Source organism: Hippopotamus amphibius, chromosome 1 (genome assembly GCF_030028045.1).
Source record: "Hippopotamus amphibius kiboko isolate mHipAmp2 chromosome 1, mHipAmp2.hap2, whole genome shotgun sequence".
NCBI lineage: Eukaryota > Metazoa > Chordata > Mammalia > Artiodactyla > Hippopotamidae > Hippopotamus > Hippopotamus amphibius.
The window spans coordinates 175,694,103-175,713,120 of record NC_080186.1 but is presented as its reverse complement, the minus strand read 5'-3'; the positions used below and the strand labels follow the sequence as shown (position 1 = coordinate 175,713,120).

At 33.4% G+C, this 19,018-nt stretch overlaps 1 protein-coding gene across 15 annotated transcripts in view; it reads left to right on the top strand.

The window, feature by feature from the left end:
- Positions 1–19,018, top strand: part of CSNK1G3 (casein kinase 1 gamma 3) — a 116,224-nt gene that overhangs the window by 67,286 nt on the left and 29,920 nt on the right. For all 15 annotated transcript variants that reach the window (XM_057736536.1, XM_057736517.1, XM_057736474.1 and 12 more), the window contains 4 exons: positions 2,229–2,377; positions 3,904–4,138; positions 17,988–18,073; positions 18,191–18,275. In XM_057736536.1, the coding sequence (XP_057592519.1) occupies positions 2,229–2,377; positions 3,904–4,138; positions 17,988–18,073; positions 18,191–18,275 (555 nt within the window). The remainder of the gene's footprint in view (positions 1–2,228; positions 2,378–3,903; positions 4,139–17,987; positions 18,074–18,190; positions 18,276–19,018) is intronic.

Genomic DNA, 19,018 nt, shown 5'->3' with positions numbered 1-19,018 from the left:
AATTTCACTTTTTAAAATTCTCCTCTTCATTTTGCTTCTCTGTCTGGATGAGTTCAATTATTTTGTATTGCAGCTCGCTGATTCATTCTTTTACTTCATCAGGTCTGCTGTTGAACTCCTCTGGTATATTTTTCAATTCAGTTATAACCTATTTGGTACTTTCCTATATTTCTATCCCTGTTGAAGCTCTCACTGTGTTCATCCATTCTCCTCTTGAGTTTGGTGAACATCTTTATGACCAGAAGCAACAAACTAAAGCGTGGAAATGGGTTATTAAGAGATTGCTAAATTAAGAGCATAAAAGTTAGTGCTTTTCAGTGGCATAGACTGGAGAAAAAGCATTGTGGGAATACTTTTTGAAACTTAATAGCTGAGAGCTGTTGATGAGTCTTAATTGCATCTCTGGGTTCTTAATGTATATAGCATAGTAAAAGCAGTATTTCAGAGTTGAAATAAACGTTAGTGAGTCTCTCATCCACCATTTCTAAGCCTTTTATCTGTTTTTATGCATGATGGGGGTAGATATGATTCAAATATGATATGAGTGGCTCTAGTAAAAGTGGCTAAGATAATGATTCTCAGTGACGGGAAAGTGTGTGTGTGTGTGTGCACGCGCGTGTGTGTGTGTGTGTGCATGCGCGTGTGTGTGTGTAGTGTGGTACAGGGTGGTGATGTATGCACATGGGGTGTATGAGAATCTCTGTTTTTGAGGAGGGGACCATGTATGCAATTTGAACTTGTCTCCTTCCCCTACCCGTATCTTGATTATATTATCTTACCTTCCTATCTTCAGCTATTCTGCGGCCTCCCTCATGTTCATATTTCAGAAAAACTGGTCTTATCTAAACTACTAATATTATAGTTAAACTGAAGTCTGCTTGAGAGGTTGAATAGTTAGTATTAAGCCAAACTAAGAACTTAGTTACCCTGGCTTCTAGTTCATTGTTTTGTTTTGCCCATGCAATAATTGTTATGCAAAATGATAGAATAAACAACAGAGTGAAATTATGTTTCTCATAATCTTTATTTTAAAAATGATGGGAAGGTTTTTAGTATATTTTAGAAAAATTTTTTTCCTTCCAAAATCATTACACAAAACAAAACAAAAAACGCTTGTAAGTAAAACTGAGACATTTAAGATAGAAGTTGTTCATTTCCTCAACAAATAAATAGATGCAGTGTTAAGATAAAATGATCTCCTATTATATGTTAGTTTATTGGGAGTCTGTTCTGAAAAATAAAATACAGGTGATTTCTGTGAATTTAGACTTTATATTTGGAGTTTATATTCTTTTGTGTTGTTGCATAATAAATTACTTAGTAATTAGTGGCATAGAATAAGAGACTGTATTATCTCCTAGTTTCTATGGGTCATGAGTCCAGGCATAGCTTAGCTTTGTCCTTTGTTGAGGGTATTTCCAAGCTTAAGTCAAGCCTGGACTGCAGTCTTTTCTGAGGCTCTGAGTCCTTTTCCAAGCTCATTGCTTATCTCCAGAGCTCCGTTTCTCATAACTGTGTGGTAAGGCTCTCAGTTCCTAGAGCCTGCCCACCATTCCCTGGCACGTAGCCCTCTCCCACAACATAGTAGTTTGTGTCTTTAAGGTCAACAGGAGAACTACTCTGCTGCTTTGAATATCTCTGACTTTTAGACTTGCTTTTAAAACGCCTTTCCTGATTAGGTCAGGCCCACCAGAATAATCTCCCTTTTGATTAACTTAACCTCCACTGACAGGGGCCTTAATTACATTACCATTGCCATGTAATGTAATCTAATGACAAGTGAAGTTTGGGAATCTTGCCCACACTTAGGGGGAAAGGATTATACAGGTTGTGTACACCAGAGGATGGAAATCTTGGGGGTTGAACTTAGCATTATGCCTACCACAGGGTTATCAAAGCGTGCAGTGACTCCTCTGTTCAATAAAAATAAGATTTTTCCTATGTGCCAAGCATTTCTGTAGGCCATGGAAATGTACGGCTCAAGTGCACAGTTCCTTTTTATGGTGAGGAGGTGAAGACCAAAAGTGAAGCACTGTTTATAATGTAGTTCAATAATGCAGGTGCACTAGAAGTGTAACCAGGCTACACTGTGAACATGAAAGAGAAGGTATAGGGAGGGAGGAGGCTGGGTCAGGAAAAGTTTATTATTTGTATAGAAAAAGTAAAATACTGCTGCAATTCTTGAAACTACAAAATTATTAAGAAAATTGTTATTTCTTTTCCTCCAGATGGTATACCTCAAGTTTACTATTTTGGCCCTTGTGGTAAATACAATGCTATGGTGCTGGAACTGCTGGGACCTAGTTTGGAAGATTTGTTTGATTTGTGTGATAGAACGTTTTCTCTTAAAACGGTTCTCATGATAGCTATCCAGCTGGTAAGTAAAGCAGGATGTTTTGAAGCTGTTTGAACAATTGTGTGGTTCCTTTGGTCACTAATTTACACTGAAAGTTTAAAGTTTTGCAACATTATCTTCCACAGCATTCGACCTAATAAAATTATTTCTGCTTTTCATATCACTATCCTTTTAGGATGAATGTAACTTAAAATAGCTGAATCAGATGTATTTTATTTGTATGAAAGAATTAATATCTTACTGCTTTAAGGTCAGAATGCTCAGTTTGAGAATCACGTTGTTTCCAGTACTCTTTTCATGTCGAAAATGAATACTTATAGAAAAGAACCCACAGAAACATGGGTTTTTAATCTTGGTAATAAATTAAAATTTCCTAGAAAAAGAAGAAACAAACTAATGAGAAAGTCTTATAGATCATTTATATTTCAGGGAGCCTATGGGGAAGTAACTTAGAGATTAATTTTAAGGCAGTTTTAAAGTAAATACCAATAAGTATAAAATTGTTTTTATCTGTTGACTCATTACTTCCACTTCTACAGATTTATCCTGTGGAAGTATTCAGATGTACTTAAAGCTTTTTGTGCAAAGATGTCTATAATAAAGACCAAAAGGGAAACAACACAAATGCACAGAAATAACAGTGTTAGGTGGATAAATTATTAATAGCCATAAAATAATATACAGCCATTAAAAAGTGTACATGAAAAGAATGTTTCATGACCTGGAAAATGCTCATAATATATTGTTAATGAAAAGTGTAAGTCATAGAGTATTATATATTATATGATCCAAAATTTGTTAACAAACTAAAATGGCTTGAATGACTGTGTGTTATACACTTACATTGTATTGTCAACCATGATTATCACTAAGTGAAGCACTTTTATTTACTTATTTGTAATGTTCCATTTTGTGACAGTTTATACAGTGAACATTATTTGAGAATGTGTAAAGCAAGGAATAAAAATGTATTATATTATTATTAGAGTTGTATTCCAAAGTTTTCTAGTCTTTTTAAATGTTTAATACTTAAGGAAAAAAAGTAAACAAGTTATAAAGAAGAAAAAGATAACAAAGTGCTGTGTTAATTGTTTTTATTTAACAGTTTAGACTCTTTGTTTCTTCATTGTAATTGTAAGTTTCTCCATTATTGAACTGAAAAGGAAGAATAATTGTTACTTTATGACTATATCTGTTTATACTTTTGAGTTCAAGATTTTGTATTAGTAAAGCTTTTTGATTCTATAAGGTGGTATCTGAAAGTGTTGATTAAATCAGGCTTCCTGAAATGAAAGGAATTCATAAAATTCGGTCATTTCATTTATAAGTGACCAAAATAGTAAAAAGCAAAGATTTTTAATCACAATTGGACATATATTTAAGAAACTATAGTGATACCATGTTGCTTTTAAAGGGTTGAAACAATTTCTGATTTTTTTCTTCACTGTGTTGTTTTCATTGTGAAATTGTCTTGCCTATGTCATACTATTTTATGCCAGTCAAAGCCTAAAATAAAATTTATCGGTTTTTTTTTTTTTTGAATCAAGATTTCTCGCATGGAGTATGTCCATTCAAAGAACTTGATATACAGAGATGTAAAGCCTGAGAACTTCTTAATAGGACGACCAGGAAACAAAACCCAGCAAGTTATTCATATTATAGATTTTGGTTTGGCAAAGGAGTATATTGATCCAGAGACAAAGAAACACATACCATACAGGGAACACAAGAGCCTTACAGGAACAGCTAGATATATGAGCATAAACACACATTTAGGAAAAGGTATGTGTACCTTTTGTAAGTATGGAAGTTTGAACTCAATATGCTAATAGTGTGAGTTTTTATTTGTTATTATGGTTCAGTTTTTGCAGGTTACAGTTGTAATTTTTATTTATCATATCTAATTAGAGTTTGCTTTCATTTACATTTAGTAAAAGTCGTAAGTTGCTTTAAAATAAATGAATGACAGATATCCTTATGTTCACTATATCTTTTTTATGTAAATTGAAATGTTCAACTTTGATACATTTAAGGTGATCCATTTCATTATTTCTATTAAAGAATATGAGAGAATACTTAATTTTAACTGAATTTAATGTGTGTAAAGATTTTTGATTGAGACTATAACTCTGATACAGCTAGCTAGGAAGATAGCCACCTGCCTAACACATTGAATACTGAGAATGCATATCTTAGAGGTATTGTTTACTTTGTACTACCTATTATTTAACCTTTTTAAGAGGGTTCCTTATTTGTAAAAAGGGTAAAATAATATCAACTGCACAGGATTTCTTATAGCTTTTTTTTTCTCCTGGTCCAGCATTCAATCCAGGATCACATATTTCATCTAATTGTCATATCTCTTTAGTCTCTTGTCATCTAGGACAATTCCTTGCCTTTCTTAATGGTTCATGGCCTTAATTTTTTTGTGGAATACAGGCTATTTTGTAGAATGTACTATGTTTGAGGCTGTCTAATATTTCTTTGTGATTATATTTGGGTTCCAGTTTTAGCACAGATATCATAGAAGTGATGTGTTCTCCGTGCATCACATCAGAAGACACATGATCTCACTTGGTTCCCAGTAGCTTTGATCACTGGGATCGAAGTAGCTTAGGGTAGTGACTGCTAAGTTTCTCCACTTAAAAGTTCCTTATTTTCTCTTTGTAATTAGAAAATATTTTCTAAGTCAGTTTTTGAGATTATGTAAATATGTTGTTTCTTATCAAATTTTTACTACTAGATTTTCTAACTCTGTCATTCCTTATGAATTTACTAGTTTGCATTATAACATTAGGCAAAAGCTTTCCCTTCTTCCCTTATTTTGATTTATATCAGTATGGACTCAAGGATTCTTATCTAAATGGATGTATTATAGTCCATTACTTTCATTATTTATATCATTCTTTATTTTGATGCTCAGATTGTCCCAAATTTGGCTACTGCTTGCTCCATTAAGCTGGCTCCACTGTTCCTTTGGCATGTTCTCATGATTCTTTGAAAACTTCTTTCCTTTCTTGTGCAACAAGTTGTTCCAGGCTCATCTGATAGTTTCTCTGCTCTAGCCCAGATACAACATTTTTCTAAGAAGCCCTGGTTCCTCTTATTGGATAATGGTGTGTAGAAACCAAGATTTTGGAACACTAGGTATACTTTTCACTCCTGGTATGTTATTGCTCCTAGGCCCTTTCTATAGCAGAACTAGGAAGCTGTATATGTCTCTGTATGTGAAAATACACATATATACTCATTTGTGTGTATAAAGGTACACACGTTTATGTACACGTACAAATATGCCTACACATGTGTATGCATTTATATACATATGTTAATCTGCCTATTAAAAATCATTAGTTTATACTGATACTTCTAATTTCAGTCTAACAGCGCAAAGTAAATCCTCCCCTTTTATATTTGTAATTCCCTTCCCTTTTCTATATTTATATCTTCCTTTGCTAACACTGAGAAATCTGGCTACCACTACTCTATATATACTAATTTACTCATTTTTAGAAGCCTAGGATACTCAGAGTTGGTAACCGATAACACTGTGGTAAAGCAAGCTTTCTAGAATTGCGATATTTGTAATTCTTATTTTATTGACGAGTCCTTTTTAAAACTGACTCAAGTAAAATATACATTGAGTAAAGTACACATTTGAGTGTATAATTTGTGAGTATTAATAAATGTATAGACCTATATAACCCACAACTCTACCAAGATTTAGAACACTATTCATCACCCCTTACACTTCCTTCTTGTTCTTCCTCAGTCTCCAAAAGCAACTGTTGATCTGATTTCTGTCACTGTAGGTTAGTTTTGTTGATTCTATTCCTCCTTGGAATGAAATCATCTGACTTCTTTTGCTCAGTCTAATATGTATGAGATTCATCTGTGTTGATGAAGGTTTGTTCCTATGCAAGGGAGTAGTGTTCCATTGCATAAATATGAATATATCACAGATTGTTTATCCATCCTGATGTTGGTGAGCGTTTTGATTATTAACAGTATTTTGCTATTATGAATAAAACTGCTATGGCATCCTTACAAGTTTTCTAGCACTTGTATGTTTTCAGTTCTTTTGAGTAAATACCTGAGATTGAAATTGTTGGGTCATATGGTAGGTATTAACTTTATAGGAACCTATCAGTCAGTTTCCCAAAGCATTCATATCATTTTCTGTTTATACCAGCAATGAATGAGAGTTCTGTTTGTTTCACATTCTTGACAACATTTGGTGTTGTCAGTCTTTTTCGTTCTAGCCATTTGTGTAATGGTATTTTATTTTACTGTGACTAATGATTGTGAGCACTTTTCATGTGCTTATTGACCATTGTATGTCTTCTTTTGTGTTGTGCACATTGTTCTATTGTTGCTTTGTAGGAATTCTTTATATATTCTGGGTATAAGTCCTTTGGTGAATATGTGCTCTGTGAACATTTTCTTCTAGTCTGTGGCTTGTCTAGTCATTTTTCTAATGTTGACAATTGAAGAGCAAAAGTTGTAAATATTTATGAAATCTAATTTATTAATTTTTCCTTTTATGATTACTACTTTTTAAATCCTGAGAAATCTTTACCCCTTGTGATGAGAACACTTTGTGTTTTCTTCTACCATCTAGAATTCATTTTTTGTATGGCATGAGACAGGGATTGAGATATTCTTTTTCTGATATCATATGCTTTCCCATTGAATTACTTTTGTGTGTTTCTAAAAAAAAAATCAGTTCTAAGTTGTGTTTACAATGGTTTTTCTTAAGTCTTAAGCCGTGGTTGGTTTTCATATCACAGAAAGTCTGATAACTTCATTTTCTGCTTTTAGATCCTCTAACATCTCACTCACAATGGAGAATAGACAGGAGTGTAAACTGATCAGTACCTATCCACTATCACTGCTCAAATGTACCTTACAATACAATCACAATTTGTCCAGAACCTTAGAATCATCTAATCCAACCTCTTACTCCTAGTCTTAGCTTCTTTAGCCTTTCTCCCCAGACCTATCTGCTATCCATTGTATCTCCCTGCTTCTGCCTCTCAATTAGAACTAAATAGCACTTGGCATCTTCCCCTGACAGCTTATCTGATAGTAGGCTCATGGTATTTTTTTTAGGTGTTTGAAATACCTGAAAATGTAAGTTTGCTTTTTTTTAAGAAAAGTCAGTAGTATTTGTGTTTCAGGTGGTATTTGGGCGAGTGCCTTTTAATAGCAAACTTTCCTGATAGATTTAAAATATGATTGGGTAGATATAAAACTTTTGGGATTGTGTCTTCTGTTAAAACCAGGCACATCTGTGTGTATATGAACAGTGTCTGTGAGAAATTTTTGTTTCATGGTAGTTGTTAAGACTATTTTATAACAACTAACAAAGGTTCGCCACCATTTTATTGTGAGACATGAAGTCACAACTTCCTTCTGGCCTGGTGTTCTTTATCCGAACAATGGTAAATGTAACAGCATTCTATTTGTAGAAATGGCAAAGTAAGTCTGATATGTGTGTCCTTGTTAGGAAAAGCCTTTAGAGCTTGGGAAATGACATTTAACTATTGTAATAATCTCTTTTTACTCTTCTTTCAGGAAGAAAACAAAAAATTATTTCTTTGGCAACTACTGCAAAGAACAAAAGCTTTAATCCTTACTTTCTCTCATTTGTAAAAGCCCTGCTTCTCAGTTTTGATGTAGAACTTGGGAGTAGATGGGTAAAAATAGAAAATTTATTTGACAAATTACATGAGTTCCTTTTTTTAAAAATTAAGAGTTAGCTAACATAGAGTGAGTTTGAGTGCTAGAGAGTTAAAGTTTGAAATGACTGTGAAAGTAGACTATTTAGTGGTGTTTCGAATTTAGAGCACTTGGCTTTGTGAGGAATCAGGAAGAGATTAAGAAAAAAGAACAGTGAAAACGTGACCTTTTAGTGCTGATTGTAATTTGTGTATATATAATTTCTTCCTTTCCTGCTTCACATGGACTTTGGTTGCTGCTTTTAAAGCCTTCTTATTCATTCACTCACTCTTGTGCATTCAAGGACTTCCTACTCACATGAACTTTTCAAAATAGAGAATTTGTCAGAGGAACATTTGTGTGGGTTTATATGTATTTTACCTTTATGGAGATGTACACTGTATCAGATTTGAAAAGGAAAAAGTTGTCCCTTAATATAATAATGAAAGAACAGTGTAAAATCACATTATAGAATTTATGTATGTACATATGTATGCATTTTAAATTTATTTATTTATTTATTGGCTGCGTTGGGTCTTCCGTGTTGCACAGAGGCTTTCTCTAGTTGCAGCGGGACCCCGGGGAGGGGCGGGGGATGTGTACTCTTCATTGTGGTGTACAGGCTCCTTGTGGTGGCTTCTCTTGTTGGGGAGCACGGGCTCTAGGCACATGGGCTTCAGTAGTTGCTGCACACAGGCTTAATAGCTGGGGCGCACGGGCTTAGTTGTTATGCAGCATGTGGAATCTTCCTGGAGCAGGGATCAAACCCATGTTCTCTGCACTAGCAGGCAGATTCTTAACCACTGCACCACCTAAGAAGTCCCACATTATAGACTTTAGCATCTTTATTCCTGCGGTGTTGTATCTATTGATCTTTTTTCCATTTTTATTTTATTTTATTTATTTTTCTAACATCATTATTGGATTATAATTGCTTTACAATGTTGTGTTAGTTTCTGCTGTGTCTGTTCATCTTAACTAGGTGATTTCTGTTCAGAAGGCAGATGTAATGATTCATCTGTATACCTTTCTCATGCCTGTGGAAATCACTGATCAAGATGAAATCTCAATAAAGTTGCAATTGACAGGTGTGGATTTCCTTGGTCTGCTTTAATGGAACCATTCTTTAGTACTGTCAGGTTGAATTTTTATTTTTAATTGTGTCTCATCAAGTATCTTCTTTTTAATATCTTTTTAAAGACTTTTTTGTTAAGTGCTTTAAACCTCATTTTATAATCTTCCTTTGGATTAGGTTTTTTTTTTCCTTTTATGTCATATTGAAATCATTTGAAATTAAGTAAATACTATGTATTTCTCTTTAGTAACTGTCTTGAAATAAAATTGTCTTTTATTTTTAAATGTTATTGAGTGTTCATAATAAAAAGACTGGAATTTGAGGCATAAGTTGCCAGTTGCTTTTTACGTGTTTAGAAAAGTCTGTGTTGCGTAGAAGAATTGAAGCCCCTAAGTGGTAAGCTCTCAGAATGTGAGAGAAGTAATCACAGAATTATGGTATTACAAAAATGCCTTCTTTCTGTGCTGTCATTCTGTGATGTGATTCATGTAATTTCCTGCTAATTGTCCCCAATCCTGAGGCCTACTCTTTAAGCCTCCCAAACAGCTCTTTAACAGTTTAAAAACATGTATTTACATTTTATAATTACAGTTTAACAGTTTAAAAATGTATTGCATAATTCCTTGTTTTTGAAACAAAGTATGGTAAATCTAATTGATGTTTTCTTGATATTTTAGTGTCATAATTTTTGTTTGATTACTATTATATAGTGATACCCTCAAGGTCATTTGGAGAATGTTAGGATGTGTATTTAAATAAGTTTAGAGAAAATACATTTAAATAGTAGTGTATTTTTAAAAATAACAGTATTTTTAGAGCAGTTTTAAATTCACAGCAAAATTAGGCAGAAGGTATAGAGGTTTCCCTTTTACCCACTGTCCCCACATGTGCTCTCTCATACTCTCACACCAGAGTGGTACATTTGTTATAACTGATGAATCTACATGGATACATCATTATCGCCTAGAGTCCATAGTTTACATTAAGGTTTACTCTTGGTGGTGTGCATTATCTGGGTCTGGACAAATTTATAATGATGTGTTTCCACCATTGCAGTATCCTACAGAGTGTTTCACTTTGCACGTGTCCTGTATGCTTCACCTAATCCCTCCCTCTCTCTAGCCCCTGACAGCCACTGGTCTTTTTCCTGTTTCCATAGTTCTGCCTTTTCCAGATGCCATATAGTTGGAATCATGCAGTGTGTAGCCTTTGCAGATTGGCTTCTTTCACTTAGTAACATGCAGTTAAGTTTCCTCCGTGTCTTTTCATGGCTTGATAGCTCATTTTTTTAGTGCTGAGTAATATTCTGTTGTCTGGAGATAACCCAGATTATTTATCCATTCACCTACTGAAGGACCTCTTCATTGCTTCCAAGTTTTGGCAGTTGTGACTAAAGCTGCTATAAACAACCTTGTGTAGTTTTTGTATAAAGATAAGTTTTCAGCCCCTTTGTGTCAATACCAAGGAGCTCGGTTGCTGGATCATGTGGTATGAGTATGTTTAGTTCTGTGAGAAGCCCCCAAATTGTTTACCAGAGTGGCTGTACCATTTTGCATTCCCACTACCAATGTATGAGGATTCTTGTTGCTCCACATTCTCACCTGCATTTGGTGTTGTTAGGGTTCTGCATTTATACCGTTCTAATAGGTGTGTAGTGTTATCTCGTTTTAATTTGAATTTCCTGATGACATATGATGTGGAGCATCTCTTCATATGCTTATTTTTCATCTCCATATCTTCTTTGGTGAGGTGTCTATTAAGGTCTTTGACCCCTTTTAATCAATTTGTTTGTTTTCTTATTGTTGAATTTTAAGAGTTCTTTGTCTATTTTGGATAACGGTTTTTTATGAGATGTGTCTTTTGCAAATATTTTCTCCCAGTCTGTTGCTTATCTTTTTATTCTCTTGATGGTGTCTTTTGCAGAGCAGAAGTTTTAATTTTAATGAAGTCCAACTCATCAGTTATTTCTTGCGTGTATTGTGGTTGTGGTATTATATCTAAAAAGTCGTCACCAAACCCAAAGTCATCTAGATTTTCTCCTATGTTATCTTGTAGGAACTTTGTAATTTTGTGTTTTACGTTTAGGTCTCTTAGCCATTTTGGTTAATTTTTGAATGGCAAATGGTGTAAGTTCTATGTCTAGATTCATTTTTTTACATGTGAATGTTCAGTTGTTTTAGCACCATTTGTTAAAAAGAGTTATCTTTGCTCTATTGTATTGCCTTTGCTTCTTTGTCAGAAATCAGTTGACTATTTATGTGAGTCTATTTCAGGGCTCTCTATTCTGTTCATTGACCTATTTGTCTGTTCCTTAGCCAATACCATACTGTCTTGAGTGCTGTAGTTTTACAATGTCTCTCTCTTTCTTTTTTTTTAAATTTATTTTTGGCTGCATTGGGTCTTTGTTCCTACGCACAGGCTTTCTCTAGTTGCAGTGAGCAGGGGCTGCTCTTCATTGTGGTGTGTGGGCTTCTCATTGCAGTGGTTTCTGTTGTCGCAGAGCATGGGCTCTAGGCACGTGGGCTTCAGTAGTTATGGCGCGAGGGCTCGGTAGTTGTGGCTCACAGGCTCTAGAGTGCAGGCTCAGTAGTTGTGGCGCATGGGCTTAGTTGTTCCATGGCATGTGGGATCTTCCCGGACCAGGGCTCAAACCCATGTCCCCTGCGTTGGCAGGCAGATTCTTAACCACTGCACCACCAGGGAAGTCCCAGTAACTCTTGAGGTAGTGTATTTTTTATTTTATTTTATTTATTTATTTATTATTTTTTGGGGGGTACACCAAGTTCAATCATCTGTTTTTATACACATATCCGAGGTAGTGTATTTTTTTAACAGATTTTTTTCCCTTCAACTATATTGCTTACTTTTTATTATTATGTGCAGTACATCTACTGCTGGCAGTAATTTCTCGTCTTTTTATTTGCTTCTTCTAACCTGATAGCTAAACTTATTGTAATTATATCTAAGTTTAGAAAACTAGATTTCAAAAGGACTTCTTGAAGAATCAGATGAATGCATGTTCTGAGTTCCATTGCTCAGAAAACGTATTTTTTTCCTTCTGAGTTCTTGATGTTGCTAGGTTAGGTATCTGGATTATTGGGTTATTGCTGGGAATTGTCTTGCATAGTAGTGCTTTTTCTTTTGAGTTTGTGTTTTCATTTCTAAAAAACTCAGTTATAGGATTTTGAAAAATGTAAATGAGCACAGTGAATCTTGTGAAAGAGTTTTATTTTTTTCTTTTGTGAGGTACCAAGGAAATGTAACTTTTTGCATTTTAGAAGGAAATATAAAGTGAAACTTCTATTTGTAGTAATTTTTGTTTTTATTTTTTATTTTTTGGTTACATATAAGGAATGATTTAAACTTTCTTCAGTGAGAATTTTTATTGTTGTTCAGCTCTCATCATGCCTGTGTTTAATTTAACTAATGTGTTTTGGCCTTGTTTTTTGTTTTTGCAGGGAAATGCAGTAATAAATTTGTTTTTGCAAATATACACATGTGTACTAGAAAGTTTCCTACTTTTAAGGGAGGCTTTCAATTTTTGGGGGGGAGGTAGAGGTAAATTTTAGTTAATTTAAAACAGAATATTTTTCTCGTTGAAAATTGAATAGAAATTCAGTTGAAATGGAAACAGTGTAGTGAGGAATAAAATCAGTTTTAAAAAAGAAAAATAATGTTGAGCTGCAAGAGTAGAATTTTTAAATAGAAAAGCATTGCAGAGGTTTGTAATAAACATTTGATTGATTGGTTCTACCATGTTTTCTGAAATGAAAAAAAGTACAGATATGTGGTCTGAAATCCTGAATAGTTTTGAGCTAGTCACAATCATTCTGAGCCTTAGATTCTTCATTGCAGTATTACTGCCACTTGAGTATAGCTATGATTTTAAAAGATCATCTGTATGAAACACTGACACATACTAGGCTCTTAATATGTTGCTGGTTGTGTTATGTTATGTGATATATATATTCCCGAAGAGCAAAATTTTAATTGACTCTTTACATAACTTTTAATGTTATTGGAGAACCTATTTAAAATAATCTTTAATGGTGCCTATAGTAAAGAAAATTGTCACTTTTTGATGTTTTAGTTGCTCAGAGCAAAGCAATACTATAATAGGGATTCTTGCCTTTGAGAAAAACATCGATTTTCAAACAGGCCTTTCTAGTTAAGTGCTTTACAAATGTGAACAGGGTTTAATAAGGTCCAAATTACCTTTGGGAGAATTTTTTTCATCTAAGGCAACTGTTAAAAGCCAGAGAAGGTATTCTTTAGTTAGTGTGTTTCAAAGAGAAAGCCTTCCCCATGACTTCTGTTACTTACTACAGGGTGAAATTTACTTCCAAATTTGTCAGTTGGTGATTGAACACAAAGAAAAGAATTATGAGGGTAAGGAGCATTTCAGACTGAGTTTCAGTAGTAGATTTATTTTACTAGCTCATATTTATGGGTTGAGTTTTTAAATACTGTGTAGGTTATGAGACTAATAGTGTTCTCTGAGACAAGCATGTAGGCAAGATCACCTTACAATCATGGCTTATTGTCACTGTGGTAACTAAAGCCCCACTTGGATTGAATTCAAAGAAAAATTGCCTTTATGGTGAATTCTTCTCCTTAATAAAGAATCCTAGTGTAGGGCTCAGTACACCAGTCCCTTGGTATCCACAAATTGGTTTCAGCACCCCCTGAGGATACCAAAATCTGGGGATGCTCAAACCCTTAATATAAAATTACATAGTATTTGCATATAACCTATACACATTCTCTCATATACTTTAAATCCTCTCTAGATTATTTACAATAACTAATACAATATAAACGCTTTGTAAATAGTTGCCAACCCGTGACAAGTTCAAATTTTGCTTTTTTGGAACTTTCTGAAATTAGTTTTTCACAGATGTTTTCAGTCTGTGGTTGGTTGAATACACAGTTGCAAAACCCATAGATACGGTGTATTTATGTATCACTTAGCATTTAGTCTTTAAAACCATATGCTCTGCTATACAGGTCTTGCTTGTGTATTGATAAATTTATCCCCACGTTTCATGTTTTTTGATGCTGTTGTAAATTTTTTTGCTGTTCAAATTCATTTTCCAATTGTTCATTGCTAGTATAAAAATACAATTAATTTTTATATATTGGCCTTGTACCCTATATCCTTGCTAAAACTCATTTACTAGTTCTAATAGATTTTTTTATTTTAGAATTTTCTACATATACAGTCATATTGTCTGCAAAGAAAAATAGTTTCACTTCCTCATTTTACAATCTGAATATCTTTTAATTTTTTTTTCTTGCTTTTTTTGTACTAATGAGAACTTCCAGTACAACGTTGAATAGAAAATGTGAGAGTGAACACCATTGCTTTGTTCCTGATCTTAGGGGTGCCTTTCCTCATGTAAGAATTATACTGGTTGCAGGTTTTTCATAGAAGTCCTTTGTCAGAATGAAGAAGTTTCCTTCTTTTCCTCATTTGATGAGAGTTTTTATCATAAATGCATGTTAGATTTTCTCAAATACTTTTTCTATATTTTTTGAGATGATCTTCTGATTTAAATCTTTTCTTCTTTTAATTATGGAGAGTTACATAGATTGATTTTCAAAAGTTAAACCAACCTTAAAGTCATAGGATGAACTCTGTTTAGTCTTGGTGTACTATCTTTTTAATGATTTTGCATCTGTGTTGATGAGAGATATTTCCTATAGTTTTCTTTGCTTGTGATACTTTTGTCTGGCTTTGGTAACCGTGTAATGAGTTAAGTTGGGAAGGGTTTCCTTCTCTTCTATTTCCTGAAAGAGTTTGTGTAGAAATAGTATTGTTCCTTAAATGTTTAATAAAATTTACCAGTGATGGCATCTGGGCTTCGGGTTACATTTTTGGAAGATTATAAATTAGAAATTAAATTTTGTTTAATTGGTGTAGAGCTGTTTGCATTTTCTTCCTGAGGCAGTTTTGGTAATTTGTAGCTTTCAAGATATTTGTCCATTTCATCTAAGTTGTTGAATGTATTGGCATAATGTTAGTTTATAATATTTCTTTATCATCTTTTTAATGTCTGTAGGATCTGTCCTGATGCCCCCTTATTGCCCATGATATTAGCAATTTGTATTTTCTTTCCTTTATCTTAATGAGAGGATTAATTTTATTTAACTTTTCAAATAACCAGCTTTTGATTTCAACGTTTTTGTCTACTGGTTGTCTATTTTCTCATTATTAGTTTTCTGATTTATCATTATTTTCTCCTTTCTTCTACTTATTTTGAGTGGTCTTAGTATAGACATATATAAGTGAATCATAATACAGTCCTGAAATAGACCCATATATATCTGCTGTCTACAAGAGACTGACTTAAGTCCTAGGGACACATACTGTCGGAAAGTGAGGGGATGGAAAAATATTCCATGCAAATGGAAATCAAAAGAAAGCTGGAGTAGCAATAGTCATATCAGATAAAATAGACTTTAAAATAAAAAATGTGACAAGAGACAAAAAAGGACATTACATAAAGATCAAGGGATCCATCCAAAAAGAGGAGATAACAATTGTAAATATATATGCACCCAATATAGGAGCACCTCATTACACAAGGCAAATGCTAACAGCTATGAAAGAGGAAATGCAAGGCAGAAATAGAGACACAGGTGTAGATAAAAAACACATGGATACCAAGTGGGGAAAGTGGGGAGGGTTGGGGGGAATGAATTGGGAGATTGGGATACCAAATCGTACACTCTAAATGTATGCTGTTTATTGTCTGTTAACTGTATCTCAATAAAAGTTCTTAAAAAAAAAAGTCCATAAATAGGCGAATGGATAAATAATTGTGGCAATTAAAAGTAGCGAGGTACTAATGCATATAACAACAGGAATGAAGCAAAAGAATCTGGACACCAGGGTCCATACTGTGTGATCCTATTCATGTGAAACTATAAAAAATCAAATTTACTATAGAGTGACAGAAAACAGGTGAGTGGTTGAGGCCAGGGGAGAGAGAGAATAACAGGCAAGGGGTAACAGGAAATCTTTTGGAGTGTTGGAAATACTTCTTGATTGTGGTAGTACTTAGTTGTGTGTGTTGTTAAAATTGATCAAACTGTACCCTTTAATAAGTGTATTTTATTATATGTAAAGTTATACTTAAGTAAAAGAAGTTTCTTACTTAGTGCTTGTCAAATCTGGGTATACTTCAGAATCATCTGCTAAGCTTTTTAAAGTGTACTTTCTTCTACCCTGTGTCATACCCAAAGAATCAATGTCCAGCATTAGGGCTGCTCATCTGAGGTTCTCAAGAGTTTCAAAGGTGATTCTGATTCTCAGCAGGACTTCAGAAATATTTTTTTTCTTTCCGTGACTTTTCATCCTTAAGACCCCTAGGGCCTAGTAAAGTAAAATTTTAGTTATAAAAGGCATTACTGATCTTTTTTCATGTTATTCACATCCTGCTTTCATTAATGGCTTTTAGAAGAACTTTATATTACTTATTTTGAAAGTTTGCTATTTTTAATAGTATGCTTACATTGTTAAAATATGAAATATGAAATTCCCATTATATCACATATTTGAGTATATGAAACGAGCTATTGAAATGTCCTGTCTAGCCCTCCAGTCTCATATCCCTAATTACTAATGATTTGATGCATATTCTTTTAGGTATTTCCCTATGCTTATAGAAAAGAGCCATTCTAATCTAGTTTTATGTGTTTTTATATAGTCATTTATATATTTAAGTAGTATGCATTGAGTGCCTGCTCTGTGGCAGCCATTACACTAGACCCTGAGGCTGTTGAGCCAAAGAGATATCTGCTCTGTTGTAATGTTGTCAGGTGGGAGGAGAGATGTTGATTAAATAAAAACACGAACATATATATTAAAACTGTAGCAAGTGTTACAGAAGACAGTACAGAATGTTGTAAGATGACATAGTAGAAATTAAAACCTTTTTTGATTCTTTCACCCTATTTCAGATCCGTCCTTTGAAAAGCTTGCTTTTTCTAAAGAATTTAGTACTGCTTGGATAGTATGACTGTTCTTCTGGATGAAATATCTTGCATATGAACATCCTCTTATTAAAGTATTATTATCTCCTCTTATTAGTCAGCATTTTTGTATTATTTTAAAATACTAAGAAAACTTAAGTATTTAACTTAAGTGACAAAAAATTGAAAAAAAAATTCACTCAGCAGATACTTACAAGTTACCTCCCTGAGTCTTGGTGTGTGATTATCACTTGGTTATATGCTATACAACATTTTGTTACTAGAACAAGAATAGCAACTTGAAAATGGCAGTTTGTTCTGGCAGCATATCTTTGATGCTGTCAAAGTAGTTATTACTGTTTGAATGTGTGAAACACAAGTGCTTTTAAAAATCTATTACATGATATACTAATTGTATTTAATATTAATGGAGAGTATGTGGAATGGAATTGTTGTGCTCATATAAGTTTAGGAAATAGAGGACTAAATTAAGTTAAACATTTTTAGTTCTAGGTATTTTCAAAACTTTTAGTATGTTACATTCTGAATCTTTGTAATCATGGAATCCTCTCCTCCTTGCCTTATATTTCAATGAATAGGTATTTAAGAAAAGAAAGAAATCTCCAGTAGCATCTAAAAAAAATCATAGTGGCATATTTTAAAGATGCACGATAATTTTAAGGTAAAAAATTATTGTTTAGACATGATTTTTCTCTCTTGTAAGCACCAGATCTGTATTTTATATTTATATGCTAAGCTTTGGGAAATTAATTTACATTTAAGGAAAGAATCATTTTTCCATGCTTACATCTTAAACTGGGAGAGGAAAATGAAATTTATATTTCTCTTACATTTCAGAACAAAGTAGAAGAGATGACTTAGAAGCTTTAGGTCATATGTTCATGTATTTTCTGAGAGGCAGTCTTCCTTGGCAAGGTTTAAAGGTAATTGTTTTTGTGTTTCCTTATTGAATTTCATAAATTGTTAATATATTAAGATATTCTCTTCCAAGTATTTAATTTTAAAATTACTTCTCAAGATCCTTTTTCTTTCTGTTTTAGGCTGACACATTAAAAGAGAGGTATCAGAAAATTGGAGATACTAAACGAGCCACACCAATAGAAGTGTTATGTGAAAATTTTCCAGGTAATGAATAATGCTACATTGATACATGTGCTTATTACACATTAGAAAACTAGAATTGTTATTTTGCATTGCTTAAATTTATAAGTACTTTTTTCATGCTTAAAAAATATGATTTAAAAGATGTCAGCATTTGATACACAGACTACAGGGGCAATTTGTATATTTGCTTTTTGTGAGATGGTATTAGTGGAAGAAAGTCCATCTTTTAATGATGTTCACCAGTACCAGCTAAAGTAATATTTTGTTCAATAGCATAATTTTAATAAGTTGAAATATTTGCTTAGAAACACCAACTATAAAGTTTTGGTATCCAATATTAGTCATTTGAGTCTCAATGTCAAGCTCAAAGGAGGTATGTCATGTATGATGATTCAGTCTAGTTTTCCAAGTACAGTAAAATTTTACAGTCGCACTACTTTTAGGCTAATTTTTTTTTGGGGGGTGGGTACACCAAGTTCAATCATCTGTTTTTATACACATATCTCCCTATTAGGCTAATTTTGTATTGGGAAGTTTTATGAAGATAGTTTTGCTCTCATGTAGATATTTTGGCAACTCACTTGAAATCCACAAAAATTTACTTAAGATTCCTAAATCAGTTAAGGGATAAGAATAATATGTCCCAAATGTGTTAAAATACATGTTGTGATTTATGCAATAACATTAAATGAGAACCAAACTTGAAGATGGAAGATGGAGCTTATATCTCACTTCAGTATTTACAGGTTCTCCTATACAGTGCT